The 20,003-nt window shown below is 38.1% G+C and overlaps 1 protein-coding gene across 5 annotated transcripts in view; it reads right to left on the bottom strand.

Annotated features, from left to right (window-relative positions):
• Positions 1-20,003, bottom strand: part of KRAS (KRAS proto-oncogene, GTPase) — a 26,363-nt gene extending 6,360 nt beyond the window's left edge. Inside the window, exons 1-6 of one of the 5 annotated variants that reach the window (XM_048052238.2) lie at positions 19,843-20,003; positions 18,914-19,036; positions 12,595-12,773; positions 9,739-9,898; positions 3,443-3,558; position 3,391 (exon numbers count right to left, since the gene is read on the bottom strand). In XM_048052238.2, the coding sequence (XP_047908195.1) occupies position 3,391; positions 3,443-3,558; positions 9,739-9,898; positions 12,595-12,773; positions 18,914-19,024 (567 nt within the window). In that variant the 5' untranslated portion in view covers positions 19,025-19,036; positions 19,843-20,003. Of the gene's footprint in view, positions 1-3,390; positions 3,392-3,434; positions 3,559-9,738; positions 9,899-12,594; positions 12,774-18,913; positions 19,037-19,217; positions 19,262-19,842 lie in introns of all 5 variants that reach the window. The other 4 variants (XM_048052235.2, XM_048052234.2, XM_048052237.2 and 1 more) reach the window with 4 other exon arrangements.

The following is a 20,003-nucleotide window of genomic DNA, read 5'->3' as shown; positions in this document are numbered from 1 at the left end:
AATAAACTGATCTTTCAGTCTGTGGATTAAATGTTAAAAATGAAATTAGAACACAAGTGGAAACTCTGTTTACAGAAGTTCCCTAAAGGCATTAATACTACAAAATCAAATGTGGTCAACTTCCCCAGTTACTTTTTTCAGTAGCAAGGGACAGCATGCAGCTGACTTTTCTCCCTCTAACAATGGAGTTATTGTGCACAAACTTTTCAGGAAGCATAAGATGTACTGAATGAATGAGTGCTTTAAATCCAGGCTTAGCATTAGAAACTCAAAATACACAATATATGCTCCAAGCTATACCACACAGCCACAATAAAGGTATATTGGCTCTGAAAAACAGAGGCTGAGAGTAAGTTGCTGCATACAGGACAGAGCTTGCTCTTGACTCTTGTTTTTCCAAAGTGCAGCTAAGAAACATGAAAGGAACAGAAAAAATCCCACTGTTCCTGCAGAAACAACCTGATCCTGGCTACAGCTTCTCTTCGGGGCATCACAGTTCTATCATCCTGTAGACACACAGAAATCTGAATGTCTGGTTATGCGGTTACAGGCATGTGTGCGACTTGGCAAGTAACCTGAATCTATCAATAAGAAACCATAAAATCATAAGGAATTGGGATTCCTTAAGGACTGCAGCCTCAAATAGATCTTTACAAAAGTTTAAAATGGTGGAAGAGTCTTTTAAATATATTTAATAAATACTACAATACACACACAACAGTTGTGAGAAAGTTAACATGTATGTCTCTGTAGTTCCATGGAAAAATCAATAAATTAGTTTTAAGCAAAAATCTAGAAGTTAATGAACTTTCATAATTCAAGTATTTTTACTAACACAGCTCAATCTGAATTGCTTGTCTAGATGCTTAATTTATACCATAGAGTAGCTTTTCATTATAGTATGTTTTTTATGTAAAAACTTCTTAATGCTTTCAAGAGAGAAATCGTTTGAGGATCTTACACTGAGTTTCAGAATTTTCTTCTTGCTTGCTGGAAATGAAAAAACGAGCAAAAGGTTTTGTGTACTTTCTGCTTTGTGTAACAACCAAAGGAATTAAAATCTTGGAAAGTGTCAGCAGTTAATAATAATCTGGGTAGTACAAGGTTGCTCAAAACTTTGACAAAATTAAAGTAACTAAAAAGACACCTTGTAAGTGGCAAGATAACTGAATATTCCTAGAGGTGCCAAAACACTCTGAACCATCAAATTTGGCTACCCACAGACAAGAAAGGAAAATAAATACTGTGCATCACTGCAAAGTGTGCTATAATGAATATTTCTGAAGTTTTGAATACCAGCTGAAAAACTTGCATCATTAGGTGCTGCTCTCCTTAGCTTTTCTACTATACAGCAGACTGAAATAAAATACATGTGTCATGGAATGGGAAGTAATACAAGCCAGAGTGTTTTAAATGCTAGACTTCTTATGCCACTAGAATCACTACTGAATTACAGCTGTACCACAAGAATTTTGGAGTATGCTTCCTCCAGCTTAACCTCCTGAATATGAAGTTGCTGAAATGACTATCAGTACCTTAAAGATTTTTAAAGGAATTCATTTGAATATGAAGATGAATGTCTTTTCTCCTGAACAGGCACTCTGCAAGTTCTACAGTCTTGTATCCAAAACTATTTTTGAAATAGGACATGGAAAAAAGAAACAATATCCATTGCTGACAGAAGAGATTTCCCTTGATCTGGGGAAAAAAATAAGATGACATACTTCTTTTGGAAGCAGGCATAAAGAAAATAGGAAGCAGGTAAAAAGAAAGCATACGTTCCCTCAGCTATATTTAAAAAAAAAAAAAAGAATCTGAAGAACAAATAAAACCACAGTTCCCCACATCCTATTCTCCTCCCAAGGAAGTCTAAGAAAAGGAAAAACAGAAAATTCAAGATCTAGTATACCAAAAGAAATTTTACTTCAAGGATTACAAATGAATGCTTTCTTTACTAGACTAATTCTGGTAATGGGGATCAAGTGGGAAATTATTTACTAAGTGAAAAGGAACAAACCTTCCCATAGGAAGAGGAGCTCAAGGAACAAGGTCAAATCATTATCAAAGTGGAAGGCAAGGGTTTAATAGAAACACTTAAAACATCTTACATGGAAGCAAAGGCACTTCACATCGTGGCTATATTAGTAAGACAGCAAAAAATAGCATAGTTGGCTTTCAGAAGGCTACAGGAAGGAGGCCTAGACAATTTTAATTCTTATTTCACTTATCAAAAGCAATCTTGCCAAGTTGCTTTAACTACAAAAATAAAACAAGGTATTTCCATGGCATTTTATTAAGATATTTAGATGCAAGACTGTGGGGAGCTTCATAACTGAAGTTTCAAGTTTCCTCAAAAGGAAGCCTTTGATACAAACAGTACCATAAAGCATCTTCTGTTAAGCAAATATCTGAAGTTGCATGTTAGAGCAGTCATTCACTCTTAGCTTTTTAGTGATACAATAATCCTGAGAAGATCTAGAAAAAAAATGTTACATAATAAAATCTCTCCCTCCTCCTTCTGAGGATCCGATTCCCTTATCGAATTAAATCTTCCTACAGGTACAACAGTCTTTTTAAGATGGAATTTGAATTCCACAACCTTTCTGCAAGGTGTTCTAAAGTGTGAAAAACACTTATTGAAAAACAGACGCTATCTTTTAAACAACAGGAAACTCCATATCATCCTCCTGCTTGCAAAGTATATAAGGAGTAACAACCCACTTTCTGATTTGTTGCAGAAAGAGGTAAAAAATTAATGGGTTAGTAATATACGCAAGGAGCTATTTCGATGGTTTATCCAGACATCACTGGAAGTGATTGAGACTAGCACTTTTTCCACATCAGATTCTTCTCTCCTCCTCCTTCCTATTCTTCTTACTTGGAGAGTATCACTAACAAATTATTTGCGACAATTCTGGATGTTTTTTTTTTTTTTCTGTTGTACTTCACTGTTGCCTGTCCCCTCCCCTCCTTTTCTTTTTAAAGACTCAGGAAAAAAAAAAAGTGAGGAATTCCTCTTTCTGCACCTCAGAAGGCCTATAAATATTATCTTCTCCCCTCAGCTCATCAGCTGAAGGTTCACTCAACGTCCAACTTCAGTAGTATCTGCAACTGAAAATATTAAAATATTTTCCTCTCAACTTCCTGACACACAAAATTAAATCTGCACTTTACAGATGGAGACCCTGATATGCAGGAAAGACCTCCTCTTATTCTATTTAACAAAAACCTTTAAAACAAAGCAAATCCATGTGTTTGCTACGAATATTATTCAGGACTACTATACTGCAATCTGATTGGTTTTATATCTTAAATTATGTAATTAATCATAAAATGATTTGCAAGATATTCGCAATCAGCTTTATTTGATAAGTGATTTGTAGAACTTACCCTGTTATATTACAAGACTTACCCTGTTATATTACAAGACTTACCCTGTTACATTACAAGGCATTTTTTAATTTTCACGCACCCTGGAGTCTTTTCTTCTTTGCTGATTTTTTTCACTCTGTACTGTCGAATCTCTCGCACCAATGTATAAAAAGCATCCTCCACTCTCTGCATTGTAAAACACAACTCCTTAAAAACTGCTTTATTATCAATTGACATATTGGAACACCCATGGCAGAGGAAAAAACACCAAAATTATGAGCTTTACTTGAGAAACGTATGTGGATCTCCAAATGGTCCACAGAAAAGCCATGTTCATATTGAGTCCAGAGATAAATATCAAAGATCCTGTCCATCAGAACAGCACAATGGAATATGGAATAAAACTCTCAAAGATGTCACAGAATAAGCCACAAGACCTGCCTTCCTAGCTGACAAAATTTCTTTCTTACATAAGATCAGCCTTGCATTTAAGGTACAGTTTAAGATTTAGCCCAGTACCCAAATTTGTCAAGCAAACTTTTTTCTCCTCATTAATATATTTAAAATGCTGGGCTTGCATATTTGTTGCTTGATAAGTACTTTTTAATGCAAGGAACTGAGACATGCCAAAGAATTTATTGCTGACCAATTACCGTGAAATCTATTCTACAAGACTGTTCTTTTCCTGTGCCAGGTAGCACTAGGACAAAACAGAATAAAAACAATTTTCTTCCATTTCTTCCAGTGCTGAAAATAATAGAACTTGTATTTCTGAATCTTTTCACACATTTTTGTGGGCATGAATGTATTTAGCAGGCACAAAGCCCTATTAGATTGGTAACTAGGGAGTACTTGCACAAAGTTAGCCAACTATTTTCACTTCTTAGCCAAAGTGAGAACCTGTTACTCTTTGGGCTGGCAAAGTAAGCTTGTTTCTTCTGTTCTTAAAGTACTTGCTTTGCAAAAATCTGTGCAACAAGCTAACAAAGTATAGAAAAATTCTAGATCAGGCAATTTCATAGCAGGTTACAAATAAATAAATTCCCCTAAGAATACTAAATTTCATTATTGTTTTTAAAGCTACTTATAGAGCAAACACGATGCTTCCAGATTTAGGAGAGTGAATATTTGAGTCACGGCAAAGTGCTTTTTAAGAAGCATCTCAAGTGTACCTATTTCAGAATAACTTTCAAAGTAAGTACTTATTGTAATTACAGAGGTTATTCTTCCATGCAGACAAAGCAACAAGTTCATTACTGATCATGTTTAAGGGCTTAGTTCGCATCCACACAGAAGGCTCACCCACTCTGCTCTTTCTGGGTTACTTCAGCACCCGCCAGGGTCAATAACAACACTACGTACAAACAGCCTGTGATGTTCTGCTGCTCACATCTTCCTTTGGTTAAGGGGAGCTCTTCAGGCATGCCAGGGCAGTGTTTCACTCTCCCTGGTCTCACGCCTTACCTTTCTGCAGCTATGTGTTTATATCACTTAGAGATGCTGAGGACTGAAGAATGGTGTTAGCAAACACAAGATGAAAAGGTACAGCGCCAGCTTCAAGTTGGTGTTAAGGTTTAGCTGCGGCTTTTAAAGGGGATAGTAAATCTTTCATTTGCCTTCCTGTCAGCCTCATCACTGTCTCCTCAGTCACATCAAGCATTGTTAATTTACTATAAGGTCAATATTTGGAATAACAGTGGAAGAGACTGAAGATCAAGGAACACAGTACAACCATGTAAGCCCCAAAACCTTATGATTATCCAAACACACAATCCAGGCTTCTATTTGGCAGTTTTTCCTTAAATTCTCTCTCCAACCCATCTTTGTATTATACAACTCGTAACAAATATAGCTAACATCTACTGCTGCAGTTACTGGGTTATTTTGCTTGACCTGTACCATCAGTTTTCATATTTCAGACTCATTCTTAACACACAGCTGTCTATCTGAGGGTATGTCTGACCTACAGCCATACAAGTTTTAAATATTAAATGAATTTTATTCTAATTCTTGGATTGTATCTGTTATACAAAACATGTCCTGTTAGCATGTTAGACAAATTCCCAAGTTGTCTTACATTTCAGGTCTGAAAGTTTGCACAATTTAAAAGAGCCATTAAAAACAGCAAAAAAAAAAAACCACAAGTAAAGCTCATACTTTCATGTTTTCCTAGAAGGCATGGAAACTTATTCCATTAAAAAGAGGAAAGAGTAAACATTGATCCGCTGCTATGTGCCAAAGCACAGGCTGTACAAGAATCAACATTTTTGCAAATCTACTGTTTTGCAGTAGAAATACATAATTTGATTATGGAGTTTTCACATGAATAATTAGATAATTCTTCACTCAAAGTTTATTGCCAAATTCCCCATCACCATCAGGAGCTGTGATTTGCTTTAGCAATGCAGAGAGAGGGAGAGAGAGAGAGTGAGAAAAGAAATTGCTACTACTGCCACCATCAAGAACAGTCTTATGAACTCTGTTGAGAGAAATTATTCTGAAAGAAAACTGTATACAAAGAAAGACATTTGCTAATTTCATTATTACAAGGTGACATTTTTAAAGAGCCAGGTGCCAGTTTTAAAAAGAAGTCATTTTAACAGCATTTTATTTTAACAGCTCTCAGTATTTTTTCCTTAAATGAGCCTGCCTCACACATCTGGAATATAATCAACCAGTTTTTTTAGCTGACATAAATGGAAGTAAAAATATCCTTTGGCAAATATTAAAAAGTTAAGTAAATAGCAGTTTAGATGTGAACAGCCTGAAGAACCCATGACCTCTAGGACAATGTTGCCCTAAATGCTTTTGACTTAGAAGATAATCTTTCTTTGCAAGTAATCATATTTTAAATTGAATGTTCGGCTATTTCAATAAGGACCAAAGCATAATCAGGAATTTTCACCTGTTCTGTTTCTATAAATAGTGCTTAAAAGAGATTTATGAAGGTTAACCTTGACATCTCAAAAGCGTTCCGTTCACCTTTATACACTTTATAAGAGTTAGTCTCCTAAAACCAACTATTATACAAACAAAAGCATTCCTGTGGACATGGGCAAAAAGAATGATCCTCACTTGCATAAAGGTACACCTGACAAAACTTTGCAGATGCAAAGTCAGTTCAGCCAATACCAGGTGGTATATAAACCTGCAAAAACCTACTAGCTCCTGCTACATGAGGTTAAGGCTCTTTTTGTTTTTGCTGTCTATAAATACAATGCTTCAAAGGACTATTTGGAAACTGTTACTGCAACTCAGCCACATGCAGAAGTAACTTTCACTAACTGGGGTGGTAGCATTTATTTAGTTGAATGTTGTGTTATCTTATGAAGGTTAAGATATGAGACATACATCACTACACTGACATAAAATACTGCACAAAATCAGAATTGCAATTATGAATTTAACCACTCGAAAGTTAAGAAATGCCAGAATTACAGCTGTCTGTCCTACCTGAAATTTCACCCTTGCTGTGCACATGTACCCTTTTTTGGCTGCCTCTATTTATGTTGTCAGGTAAACAGTGAAACTGTTTTCCTCAGCATCCTGGAGTCATTCAGCACAGATGTTGGATGCCAAAGTTCTGCTCCAACATTATCAAAACGTTTTCTTTTTCCTGAGGACTTCTCCTTGGGAAGGACTGAATTTTTCTGGAAAAGTTTTACCTTACAAACAACTGGCACAAAACAAAAACTCACCAAAAAACAAAAAAAATAAAAAAACACAACTCAGCCTGCACTGTGAAGTGAAGTTATAAATAACTGCAAATAAGATTTTAAAAATGGGAAGTGTTGCACAGCTATACACATAACAGCAGCTTTGAGTGAAACAACAATATTGTTAAACAGATACAACAAATCCCTAAAAAATTACAAGTCAGTCCAAGCAAATTGTCTAAATTATCAGTTATTTGTGCATCTTACCAGAGACATAGGAATAAACGTCTGTAAACACTGCACCACTTACACACAGGTTCTCTCCAGACATCACAGCATAAAAACAGCATCCTTGTCATGTAGGTCAACTTAATTAAACACTTCAAAAAGTATATGTTCTCAACAACAACTAAAGCACACAGTAACTCCTACATACCTGTTCTTCCTTTGAGTCTAATACTAGTAGGACAGTGGCACATTAAAGGATACCCCCTAATCCACATCTTCATTGCCAGTCAGAACCAAGTAAAACCAAATACACTAGCTTTCATAACAACTTATTTCTGCACTTCATTTCAGTGTTATTCCGTTTCTTATTTTTGACCTAGTCTATCATTTTTTTTTAAAGATCTTAAATAACAACTGAATTAGTTGGAACAGATGGAAGATTTTGCCTGCGCACGAAATGCTTTTATTTTTAAAGATATGTCTTGGCAATCAAAACAGAGTAGACAGGCAACTCCTTTGCATTTCTACCTCCCTTACTTCCCCAGAAAGCCCCTCTGGTTTTAACTCCCAGCAAAGGAGCAAACTTCTATTATATTTCAGTTGGCACTACTAACAATACGAAGTCACAGATCAGAAAACAAATTGTAGCAGTAACAGTTCATATGAGACAAATTTATTGTCCTCTGAAACAAGTACAAACCTCTGGCAGACCACTTAAAAGACTTAATCTGGATGAAAGAAAAAAAGCTGATAGTACTTCAGGTAAAAGAAGACTAGAAGAGTGGACAGGTATGGTGATTTTTGAGCATGCAGTTTTGTATTAGGCTAGGCATGGCGGGCTGCTTGTAGGAGTAATCTGCAGTTTGTGGGTGAGGGAACCAACCTTCTTTGAAGATACACCCACTTTCATTAAAACTGTGTAGGAGTATTTCCTAAACAATGCCTGACACTTTATACAGCAGGCAGAACAAATTAAGATCTACATGTTAGTATAGAATTTGTATTTCAAACCTCAAATGTAATTTCAGAGTTCTTTTTATCCTAGCATCTCAATGACAGCCACTAATGCAGGAGCTTCCAAACACTCTATTCAGACCACTTATATGCCACGCTCTTCAGAACACACTTATGGCCTCGTTTATTGTCAGCCACTGAAGTTCTGTAGTTCTGTTTTCCTTATCCTACCTGACAGAGGTTTACAGGCTCTCTTACTGCCAGAAGTTAGAATCCCTTTGATTCCTCAGTGAAGTTTTACTTATCAGCCCAGGTTTCAACTTGTCAGAAACTTGGGTGGGTGTAGCAAATTTGCACTAATGAAATATTCACTTCTTTTATCCAAAAATAACTTGCATACTGTCCATGAAGAAGTTCTGCCAAATGATGCAGCTGAATGTATTCAGCAGCTACACAGCATTACTTGAATTGCAGCATTCTGCCCTTATTTGCCTTTTTCTGCTATGCCTACTTCCCGATTCATAGCTTGCATGCAACACTTTTGATTATGCGGAGAGTACAAATTATTTGGCCGCTCAGGCCTGGTAAAATTCTGTACTGAGAGCCTTTACTCTTACAAAAAAAATCAAAATCAACTTTTTTTTTTTTAAGAATACTTTCTCAAGCACAGAAACAGTTTCACCTATAACTTCCAGCTTATCTTCTGAATATACCACCATGATATGTACCACCATGTGCAGCTTTGTTCCAGAAGACTGACAGAACACTGAGAGGGCCCTAGTGCTGCCTCTTCCACCTATAGCAGTGGAGTACAATAAACAAGTGTTTGCTCTAAAAATGTCAGGAGCACAAGTTTACATCAGCTATTAATCCTGTAGAACCACATTATGGTTTGGTTTGGAAGGGACCTTTAAAGATCATCTGGCTCCAACCCCCTTGCCATGGGCATGGACACCTCCCACCAGACCAGGCCGCCCAAAGCCCCATCCAGCCTGGCCTCGAACACCTGCAGGGATGGGGCATCCACAGCTTCTCTGGGCAGCCTGTGCCAGGGCCTCACCACCCTCTGAGTGAAGAATAGCAAGGAACTTACCCCTAACATCTAATCTAAATGACCTGTAATTTCAAAGATGACTTACGGTCAATTGCTTAGCTATAAAATAGGTTTATCAAGTATTTTCCACTAATGCTAAATCAATACCTGAAAGAAAAATTATTTTGGTTACTAATTAAGCACAGAAACATCTCATCTTCTAGCCTTACGTTAAGAATTCTGCAACTGTCTGACAGTGGAGTGCAATAACAGTGAGGGTCTCATTCTTTAAGTTTGTGCAACTGAAGCAAATCACACATTAATAAACAACTACAGGTTGTCAGTGAGATGACAGAAAAGACACTACAAGAATTTCTACTCTGCAGAAAAACATCCATTGATATGACCAAGCAATTGTCAATGCCCAGAATGATTAACTTTATGATAATTAAGATGGGAGTTCTATATTTTTTTCTGGTAAGTTTTGAGCTTTACCTGTCTTGTTTTTGCTGATGTTTCAATGAAAGGAATTCCGTAACTTCTTGCTAAATCCTGAGCTTGTTTTGTATCTACTGTTCTGGAAGGCAAATCACATTTGTTTCCTACTAGCACCATTGGGACATCTTCAGAGTCTTTAACTCTTTTTATTTGTTCCCTAAAGAAAAAGAGATTTTATTTAATAGATATTAATAGTTTACACAGTAGATTTAAAACCACTGAAACAAAATGAAAATAAAGCATTCCAATGTCATCACTTATATTGATCTACCACACATACACTATAAAAAAAGCCAAAAAGTAAATTGACCAATCCTATCACCATCAAGTATATTATCTTATTTTAAAAAGGCTGACATTTTTCAATAAGTTTATCCATCAACAATGCTCATAAGGCTGAACTGCCACAGCTTCTGATGTCATTACACAAGAATTCCCCCCCTGCCCGCCCCCCCCCCCCCCCCCCCCCCAAAAGAAAAAAAAAAAAAAAACACAACAGTTAATGTCAGAACAAGCCTAAGCAGCTCTGGTATCAATCTTACTACCGATCTCTCATACTCAGCACTCAATACCCAACTCATTTGCCAAGATAAAACGCTGTCAAAAGCCCAATGTCTGTTGTCTGTACTGTGTTTTTGTGTTAAGTCATCATTACAAACCCTGCTTTTAGAAAGGGGGGGGTTAAACTTTGTCTGAAGACCACTGGTCTGGTACTCTACAAAGAGAAATCTGGTATGGAGGTCTTTTCAAACACAAGCTAGAAAACACCTTTACAATACCATTTAGATATACAGGTCAGGAATCTCAAATAATGATCACTCATTTCATTTCTTTTGCTCTCCCAAATAATCCAGAAGCCCTTTCTTTAATTAACATTGTCACTGTTTTCACATATTTATTTATAAACCCTCAGCTTCAGACTGTAAGGCCATCCACAGGTGTGTGAATGCAAGGAAGAAACTCCAGCATCCGACTCAGTGTTGAGATAAGCAGGGAAGGCCTTTTTACACAAGTCTGCAAATCTGTCTTTGTGGAACTAAACAAAAACAAACAAACAAAAACAAACAATATAAAAACCTTTGCACTCCTTTTTGCCTTATGTCAACACCTTGCTTTCTTCCCTTCCTCTTCTACAGCTATAGGAGGCCCTTTTGTAGAATCACGTAACGGTTTGGGTTGGAAGGGATCCTACAGACAATCTGGTTCCAACTCCCCTGCCATGGGCAGGGACACTTTCCACCAGACCAGGTTGCCCAAAGTCCCATCCAGCCTGGCCTTGAAACCTCCAGGAATGGGGCGTCCACAGCTTCTCTGAGCAGCCTGTGCCAGTGCCTTGCTACCCTCTGAGTAAAGACTTTCTTCCTTGTATCTAATCTAAATCTACCCTCTTTCAGTTTAAAGCCATTACTTCCTGTCCTATCACTACACACCCTGACAAAGAGTCCCTCCCCAGCTTTCCTGTAGCCCGCTTTTAGGTACTAGAAGTCACTGTAAGGACTTTGTAACAGTCTGGTTAGATGAGAAAGAGAAGTTTAGTGTTTTTTTTTTTCCTGAAACCAAGAGACATTTTGTATTTGTCATCCCTGCTGTGAGAACTCTTAAGTGTTTCATTTTTTTTTTAAGTCACTGGTACCAATACATTCTTTAGTTACAACATTTTATACGTAATGACATTTACACTAAAGCTGGCTAACCCAATTTAAATTTAGAAAAGGAACTGTCTGAAGCAGAGAGCCCACAGTACTCTCCTAATCACACAGTTGCTCCAGAAAGATAAGCCAGCAGTAAACTATTTTTGTGGCTAGGAACCTACCAGTTCAGCTACTCAAATCAACACACGACAGTCAAATGAGCTGAACTGCCAGCATACAGGAGAAAGTGAAGCTCTATGATCAGGACAGTTACAGCTCCCGACTTTGATTACTTTGAACTGTCATTGTATCCCACCTTAATTGAAGAGCAGCACCTTCTATCTGGTACAAGCTGAAGTTGCATGTTTTTGTAAGTAGATGTTGAGTTTATGCTTATTACTTATGTAGATTTGTCAGCATTTAAATACCTAACCAGGAACAGCTTAACATTATTTGTTTGGGATTAACCTTAAAGTGAAGCTGCTAAACTCAGTGATCTTTAGTGGGATTTGCATTGCCTTCTAACAGAAGGTAAGCAGAATTCAGTAATGTTAAATATTATTAATTAAATATTAATTAAAATTCAGTATAACATTAACCTACTAAATTACAAGTGGCTTGGTATGGTAATCACCAGGAGAGACTGGCTTCTGTTTCCATTTTACTGTAGCTGATGTCAAGAAAGCAGAGTTGAAATTTTATCTAAGTCAGCCATCACCCTGGAACTCAGATTTCATAAGTCTCTCTCTCTCTTTCTAAAGGTGTTAGAGCTCACATCTTACTCTAGCAACACTGCACAGGTATTTTTCTTCCCTTCCCCCCAAAGAACAAAGGCTAACAATTTATATTATCGCCTATAAGTTTCAACTGTGTAAGTTTTCCCACCTTAACACACGATTTTATTTATGGAATGAGCAGTTTACCTTTAGATATTTTTTCACTATAATAAATAATATCCACTGAGGCAGAAACATTAAGTCACATTAATTTGTAACAGAAGAGCTTTTAGATATGTTGTCTGCCTAACTTCCAAATGAAGCAGCAGACTTTCAGATTACCCAAAATTACAGACCTACAAATGCATACATAAATTGAAGTGTTGCTAATTTGCATATTTCCCTTTAAGTGCTGTTTCACAAGAGATCAATCGTTATGCAGCGTAAGAACAAACATCCTATCCACCTAATACAAGAGTTAGTCAATTATCTTTTTATATACACACCTATAATGGTGAATATCTTCAAAAGATTTTGTATTGTTTATAGCAAATACACACAGGAAACCTTCTCCTGTTCTCATGTATTGGTCCCTCATTGCACTATATTCTTCTTGACCTGCTGTATCAAGAATATCCAAGAGACAGGTTTCCCCATCGATTACTACTTGCTTCCTGTAGGAATCCTAAAGAAGAGAAAAAACATAAGCCTTGGTTAAATACAAACAAGCAAGATTTTGAGCACCCATAGCTCAAAAAAATCTAAAATTGCTTACTAGTATTTGAGCATAACTGAAAACACTCAAGAGTTAAAATCCAAATTTAAAGATGTGCAAATGACAGCATAAAAACATTGGTAGCCCGTATTTATACTAATACAGTAATCCAGAGATGGAAAGAGCACTTAGAGGACATGTTCTGATCTGTATTCTGCATCTTCAGCAAGCAACCCTGCATGTGTGTGTATGTGTACACATACAGAGGACAGTTCTTACTCTGCACAAAGGGACACAAAGTACAAATTGGATCCAGATCAGAAGCCTCTCCCTTTGTTAATATAAGAATCGAAGAAACCTGTAACAATGATTTTAAAAAGTTTAAGTTTACTCAATTTACCAACAAATAAAGAGTAAAATTTGACTTCATTCTATGGATGTTTATGAAAGCACTATGCCACAATGTACAAGAAAATTGAAAGGGTTCACAAGAGAACTATTCCAAGAACGTATGCCTCTGAAAAAGAAATGATATATAAAAAGCCTCCAGTATTTGGGACAGAAAATCTGTTTTGTACTCCTAAAGCAGGCACATACAATAGTAGTTATTAAATTATCCAAGTTTACTAGATATAACTGAAGTTCAAGCTTTTCAACCAAGGCAGACCAACACAAAGCACAAAGTCGGATAAAAGCCCTGATGGGTTAAGAGAACAAATGTTGGAACAAATTATTTCAACTCTATCAATTCAAAGTTTTTAGGTCACTGATTCAAGTAGCTGAAATCTGTACAAAGCCTCAAACAGCTAAATGTTAATGCATATTTATGGGCCTTTTGGTGCTAGGTTTCTGTTGAGTACATAGTTTTAGCAATAACAAGAACATGAACATTACTTTTCCATACAAATCTGAATTTGCTGTAAGTACCTATATATTCTAAATAAAACCATGCCAATAAGCTTTAACAATTTCATTGAGTAGTGCCATGAATTATTCTCAGTAAACAGTACTTGTAACACATAAAAGGTGTCAAGACGAAATCATGGCATTACTTTTCCAATCCTTTAGGTAGAGCTTAACACAATATTGCTTCTGTTCTTATTATATAAACAGGATCTTTTTAAAATTCTGCAAAAGTGAGCCTAAGCTACTGAGTAGCAAGTTAAAATTGCAATTCTAACAAACTTGAAGATGAATTCAAAGTGATCTTGCTTCCTTTGTATGCATTTTAAGGCACTATACATCTATTTCTATGCACTTTGTCAATTTGGTGTGTTGTTTTTTTTTAATAAGTTTCTGTTCTTTCTTGTTGCTCATCCTAAAAACAAGCAGTTGTATAGGATCAAAATCTTGAAGTAAACAAACTCTCTAATCTCCTATTTATCTTTAGCCTGGCTATCATTCAGCAATATCAGATAGAACAATATTGACCACTTACCCTTTAAGGTAAAAGTTAAAACTCCAACATGATTTTGGAAATTTATTTCACAAAAGCGCAAACTCAGTGTTCGAGTGAATCTAGGTAACTTCAGAAAAATACAAGCAATGTTTAAATATTGATGCAGATGAGACAAATAAACAAGCTCCACTAAGTTTTAAAATAAGGTTAATGTTCCATGTCAATGCTTAAAGGAGAAGAATAAGAAAACCTACACATCTCTATTCCAATTTACTTAAATTCAACAAGACATCACCCATGTCCTATGATTAACTTTATCACAGTTCAGTGACATACTAGTAGAACTTCTTGCATTATACTAGGCATGTTTAAAAAGCCTATTTCATTTTCACCCCTTACAATTTGACTGCTACTTTAAAAATACGAAAAGGGTTTCTTGGAAAACCTGTATTACTCCTTTGCACCTTATCACTTCAGAGGAAAAGAAACACACCACAAATGAGCTCTAAACAAAAACTTTAGGAAACTTTCATCAGAGAAAATAAGTTTTAAAAAAATTCTTCCTGCAATAAGTGCTAGCTTTAGTATGCCATGCTAGCAGCAGTAGCAAAGATGCACCAGCATAAAGCGCAGCACAGGTACAAAAGCAAGGAACGCCTTGAGAAGATATTCATTTTGCTCAATTCTGGAAGGAAAAGTTTGTCACTAACTAGAAAGACCTGAGATGAAAAGAAAAGACAAAGGATGCGGGAGAGAGGATTCAAGTTTGAGATTTCCTAAGTTACTGAAAAAATAAACATTTTGCTTTTTCAGTAGTTTTTGGTTTCCTCCCTGCCAAGAAGTCAAACATTAAATCACATTTGTAGGGAAGAAAACTGAACCACCATGTTGATAGCTCAGGTTACTGAGACCCCAACATCACTGCGGTGAACACCAGCCTATACGTATCACAGATAAAATTTAAATGTTACCGTGCTGTGAAAGTTATCAAGTCCAGCAAAAAATGAATGTAGTACATACTGAAAAACTCAGCGCCAGTTACGCCACTATGGTACTTGTAATACTCTTACTTCAAAATGCAATAGCAGAACCCAACACAGCCAGACTCCCCTTTACCAATGAAAGACCCCTTCTTGTGAATTTTAAAAAACTCTGTAGCTTCACTGCACACTGGAAGATACTGCAATAAAGAAACACCTAATTTAAGACTATCAAGTAAAACCAAAATGCAAACTAGAAATGAATCTCAAAGTAGTACATGACTCCAAATATGAATTTGCTATTTTTCCCAGTATGCAGACACTACCTACAGCAAAAAGTTTTAATTTAATTAATCATATAGCCTGCTGTTATTGGCCTTTCAAGCCATAAAAAGCACACGAATTATGCGAAAGGAGCAATAATTCCATCTGTTCACAACTAGCACTGATAGCAAAACATGATAGGAGGTCTCAACTACGCACTACATATGGAATTTATCTGAAAAAAATCTACTGCTTAATAAATCCTATCTTGGAGAATAACTTGTTTTAAGAATCCACTATACCAATGATTTAATATTAGAATATCACAACTACTAAGACTAAGCTATTACTAAATGTTGGTGGAAGTTTCACAGGTGTGCAGGTTATTTAAGAACACACAGACTTAAATATAAGTATTTCTAAATCACTCAAGGGATTTTGCTAATCCAATTAAAAAAAAAAAGCCTTTGTCAGCCAACTAGGAAGGCTGTTCTTTCTCTAAGACATTTAAAATATGACCCACAGGTTAGTACTAAATATGCTGATGCAGTGAAAATAACTATTGAAAAATTTTTAAAAAAAGTCATCACACAAGATATTGCAATTAAAGATTTAACAAACCTCGACCGGTAGAGGGCACTAGTCCAACTGCTCTGTGTGTTAGGCCAGATTTCCAAGACCGCATACACAGTCTCAGAAAAAAAACACTTGAAATTGCTTGGCTATAAACATGTGTTTGGACATCCATTTCAAGTGATATGAAATTGCGATAAACATATAAAGCATGCATTTCTGAGAAACGGTAGCCACTCAAACATGCACTCGTTTTAATTCTTTCCTCCCCTCATCATCTGGTCAGACAGAAATCTATAGAATCTAAGATCTATATTTATACCCAAACAGCTCATGAGACTAGAAGCTTCCCAAGCAGCTAAGACAGTTGTTGATTCACTCATTCTAATCCACTGAAAAGAGCAACAATATTACAGAATGCATCCGTGGTTAAGTAACCAGTTTTTGTGTTTTTTTTTTTCCTCTTCAGCTGCACTGTCTTAGCAATGCAGGAATTTTAGAAGTGTTGAATTTCACCTTGTTAATCATGAAAGATTTAAAACCACTAAATAACCACACAGGTATAGAATCTGCTATATATAACAAACACTAAGCTCTTTTCTCTGTCTTCTCCAAAATACTTACTTAGCTTGATTATTTGCCTGTAAGAAAAAGTTAGTATTTTGGTAACAGCCATATGGCAATAAAATGAACAGTAGTAAGTGAAAAATAATAGTTGCGACGCTACCAAATCACCTTATTAGTTACTTGTCAAAACAACTTTAGCCTTGTTTCTTTACACTGCATGAAAAGACAGCCTCTATAGCTATTGTTCTTTAATCAACCCCTACCACCACAACTGCACCTGTACAGGAAGCACAACCTCGCAACCCTTCTGAACAGAATGGGATTCTGCCCTGGTGAGGACTGAAGCATTTAAACCCCATTACAAGCCCATTCGCTGGAACCCGTTTGTCACCCCAATGACAGACTACCCCCGTTACAACAGAACTATTTCTTCCCTAGAAGCTTAACTATGTGATTATTCTACAGCGCTGTAAGCAAACCAGGTGATTTACCATGTGAGTAGGAACATCCAGTCTCCACCTTCAAGGTCTCAAGATTTACAAGACAAAAATGGTAACTAGCACTCAGACAACCTGGAGGAGTTACAGAAGACCAACACCACTGCATGCAACAGGTTGTTGACGCAGGTATCATCCATTAGGCTAACCATTTCTTTCTTTCAGAAGAAGATATTGATTACAGACCACAGCATTACAGTCATCCTGCCCATTACTAAGTAAGAACCATTGTTCTCAGATTTTATGTCCTTTCTACAAGGGCTGTGTTTTAATTTTATTGTCTTACACTAAAAATTATCTGGCATGCCTCAAAATACTCAGCTTGTTGATTAGCAAAAATCCCTCAAGTGATTTAGGGATACTGATATTTAAGTTTTTGTGTTCCTGAACTGTTTACACAGGTCTGTCCTTATACAACATTTTCTAATACAGAACCTCCACAGTACTTTTCGTGGTGTTTAAATACACCTCTAACCTAGGAAACCCAGATGATTATGAGCATGTATTACAAACACCAACGAGTTCCTTCTGCAAGCAAAAGTAAAACCCATTTTGCCTGTTCCTCTCAAGGAGTTGTGTGCACCCTGTTTTTTAAGCATGTTTTGAGTTGTCATTGTTTTTGTTTTCAGCTTTCACATCTTCATAATTGAAAGAGCTGCCTTCCTAGCGCTAGTCGTTCTTCCTCTCTCCTTTTCACAAAATCTTCAACAAGCATACATGAGGTTACTTGGGCATTTAGCAGACAGACAAAACACATGTGCATATTAAGATAACCCCAAACTTGAGCCAACACATCACTCTTTGGGGAATATTACCTCAGGTCCGTACTTCACTAAAGACAGCCTCCTGCCATCTCAGAGCACTGGCTCCTTTCACTCACGTCCACCTGAAAATGACTACATAGCCATTTTCCGAGTCACCATTTTAAGCCTAGATTTAAACCCTTGTGATTCCTTGAAGTGAGCTTGGAAGCGCCCCATTGTATAAACATATAAATGAAGTTAAGCTAAAGAGCTTCAATGCTGGGAACATAAAAATCTTGGGTAAATTATAGTGTCATTTCTCCTTTTATACAGTCTGAGGTTATTAAATCCAATGATCCACTGGAGATTTCAGACAACACGAGTATTTTTCTTATATTTATAATGCAAGGCTTGACTGCTCATTAAAAACCTTTAAAATACCATAACTTTTAAAGCTTAAATATAATTTCAGATTTTGAAGGCCTATGCCATGTATTCCGAAGAATTCACTGTAGCAGCTACTTTACACCTTTTTCTAGACACACAGAAACACACATTGACCTGTTAAAAAAAAAAAAAAGTTCCAAATTTTTGCCTCATTCAGCATAGCATCCCAGAATACATTGCTCACCGTGTGAAACAGATCACAGTGATAAGAGCTGAGAAAGCTTGACATGTGCATTTCAGAAGTATAATTGCTCCTTACACATGACTTTCCTTTTTGATGTTAAAAGACTGATGCAAAGCTAAAGTTTTAGCAGGCATTTTCAAATGACTTTGGGGAATACTTTCTTACCAAGATCCTAAAAACTTGCATTCAAACTGTCCAACAGAACATGGCAACTAACGCCATATTTTAGTCGATCAAAACTGTGAATGTTTTAACCGTATCTGTTGTTCCACAGTCAGACCAAGAATTACAGCAATTTGCTCCCACTGCCGTGGTGCGGACCTTTACTTTTGAGCCCTTTTAATACAAAGTTTTCTTCTATAATATTTTTTTTTTGTGGTAAGCATCCAAACCCAAGCAACCACCATTACCGCTGATAATCCCTCATCACAAGAAGCACAAGACGAAGTTGTTTACCTCTATTGTAGGATCATATTCATCCACAAAGTGATTCTGAATTAGCTGTATTGTCAAGGCACTCTTGCCTACACCACCAGCTCCAACGACAACAAGCTTATATTCTGTCATTTTTTAGCAGACCTGATGACAAAGAAACCAACATTAAACAGAAGAGAGTCAGGCTCCAACTAACAAGGATGCTGTCAGCGCGTTTTCATTCACCGCCGCGTTCCTTTACTAGCACCGGAAAGCGATCCTCTCCCGGAAAGGCAGGACAAAAAGGGACGAGGGAAAAAAAGCGATTTCCCAGCCAGAATCACACCTCTGAAGCACGGCGCGGAGCTGCATACACCGACCGCGAAGAGGCTGAAAAGCAAGGGGCCGGAATTAACAAATTCAGGCAAATCCCCGCGAAGAGGGAAGACCAGGAAAGACCATCCCCACTGCCTTCTCCCCAAGTTCCCGGGAGGCCGCCCGGCTTTCCTCGGGGCCGGGGCTGCCCCCCGGGCCGAGGAAGAGCCCCAGGGTCGCGGCCCTTTACCGGCCCCCCACCCCCCCCCGGCCCCGCACCTCCCGGGGCCCAGCCCTGCGCCCGCCCCACCCCGGCTCCCCTCAGCGCCCGGCCGGGGCTGCGGCCGCACCGGCCAAACTTTCCGTGCCGGCCCGGCGTCCGGGCTTTAAATTACGTAAAAAGAAGGGGAAAAGGGGGCGAGGGAGGGAAGTGTTGACTCAGCACAAGGGTGCCGGGCTCCCGGAGGGCGTTGGCCACCTGTCCCACCGCCCCCTACCGCCGGCGAGGGCTCCGGCTAAGGGCAGCCGGCAGCCCGGCCGCTCCCCCCGGTAAAGGGCGGCGAGGCGAGGGGCGCCCGGCTGCGGGCAGCCGCCTCCCCTTCAGCGGGGGACGAGGGAGGGAGAGCGGGCTAGGGGTGCGGGAGGAGGGCGGCTACCTGCGTGGCGCTGCGCTGCGCCGAGCCGCGGGGCGACGCCGGCGTCTCCGTGCCTGCCTGCCTGCCTCTGTGGGCCGCCCCAGCGCGGCGGCCGCTCCGCCTCGCTACCCGTCCCGGTGCGAAATGGCGGGGGACGGGGAGGGCCGGGGCTGCCGAGGGAG

Source organism: Anser cygnoides, chromosome 1, assembly GCF_040182565.1.
Source record: "Anser cygnoides isolate HZ-2024a breed goose chromosome 1, Taihu_goose_T2T_genome, whole genome shotgun sequence".
Classification (NCBI taxonomy): Eukaryota; Metazoa; Chordata; class Aves; order Anseriformes; family Anatidae; genus Anser; species Anser cygnoides.
Note: the sequence above shows the minus strand (reverse complement) of the source record. Positions and strands in the feature narration are given on the sequence as shown.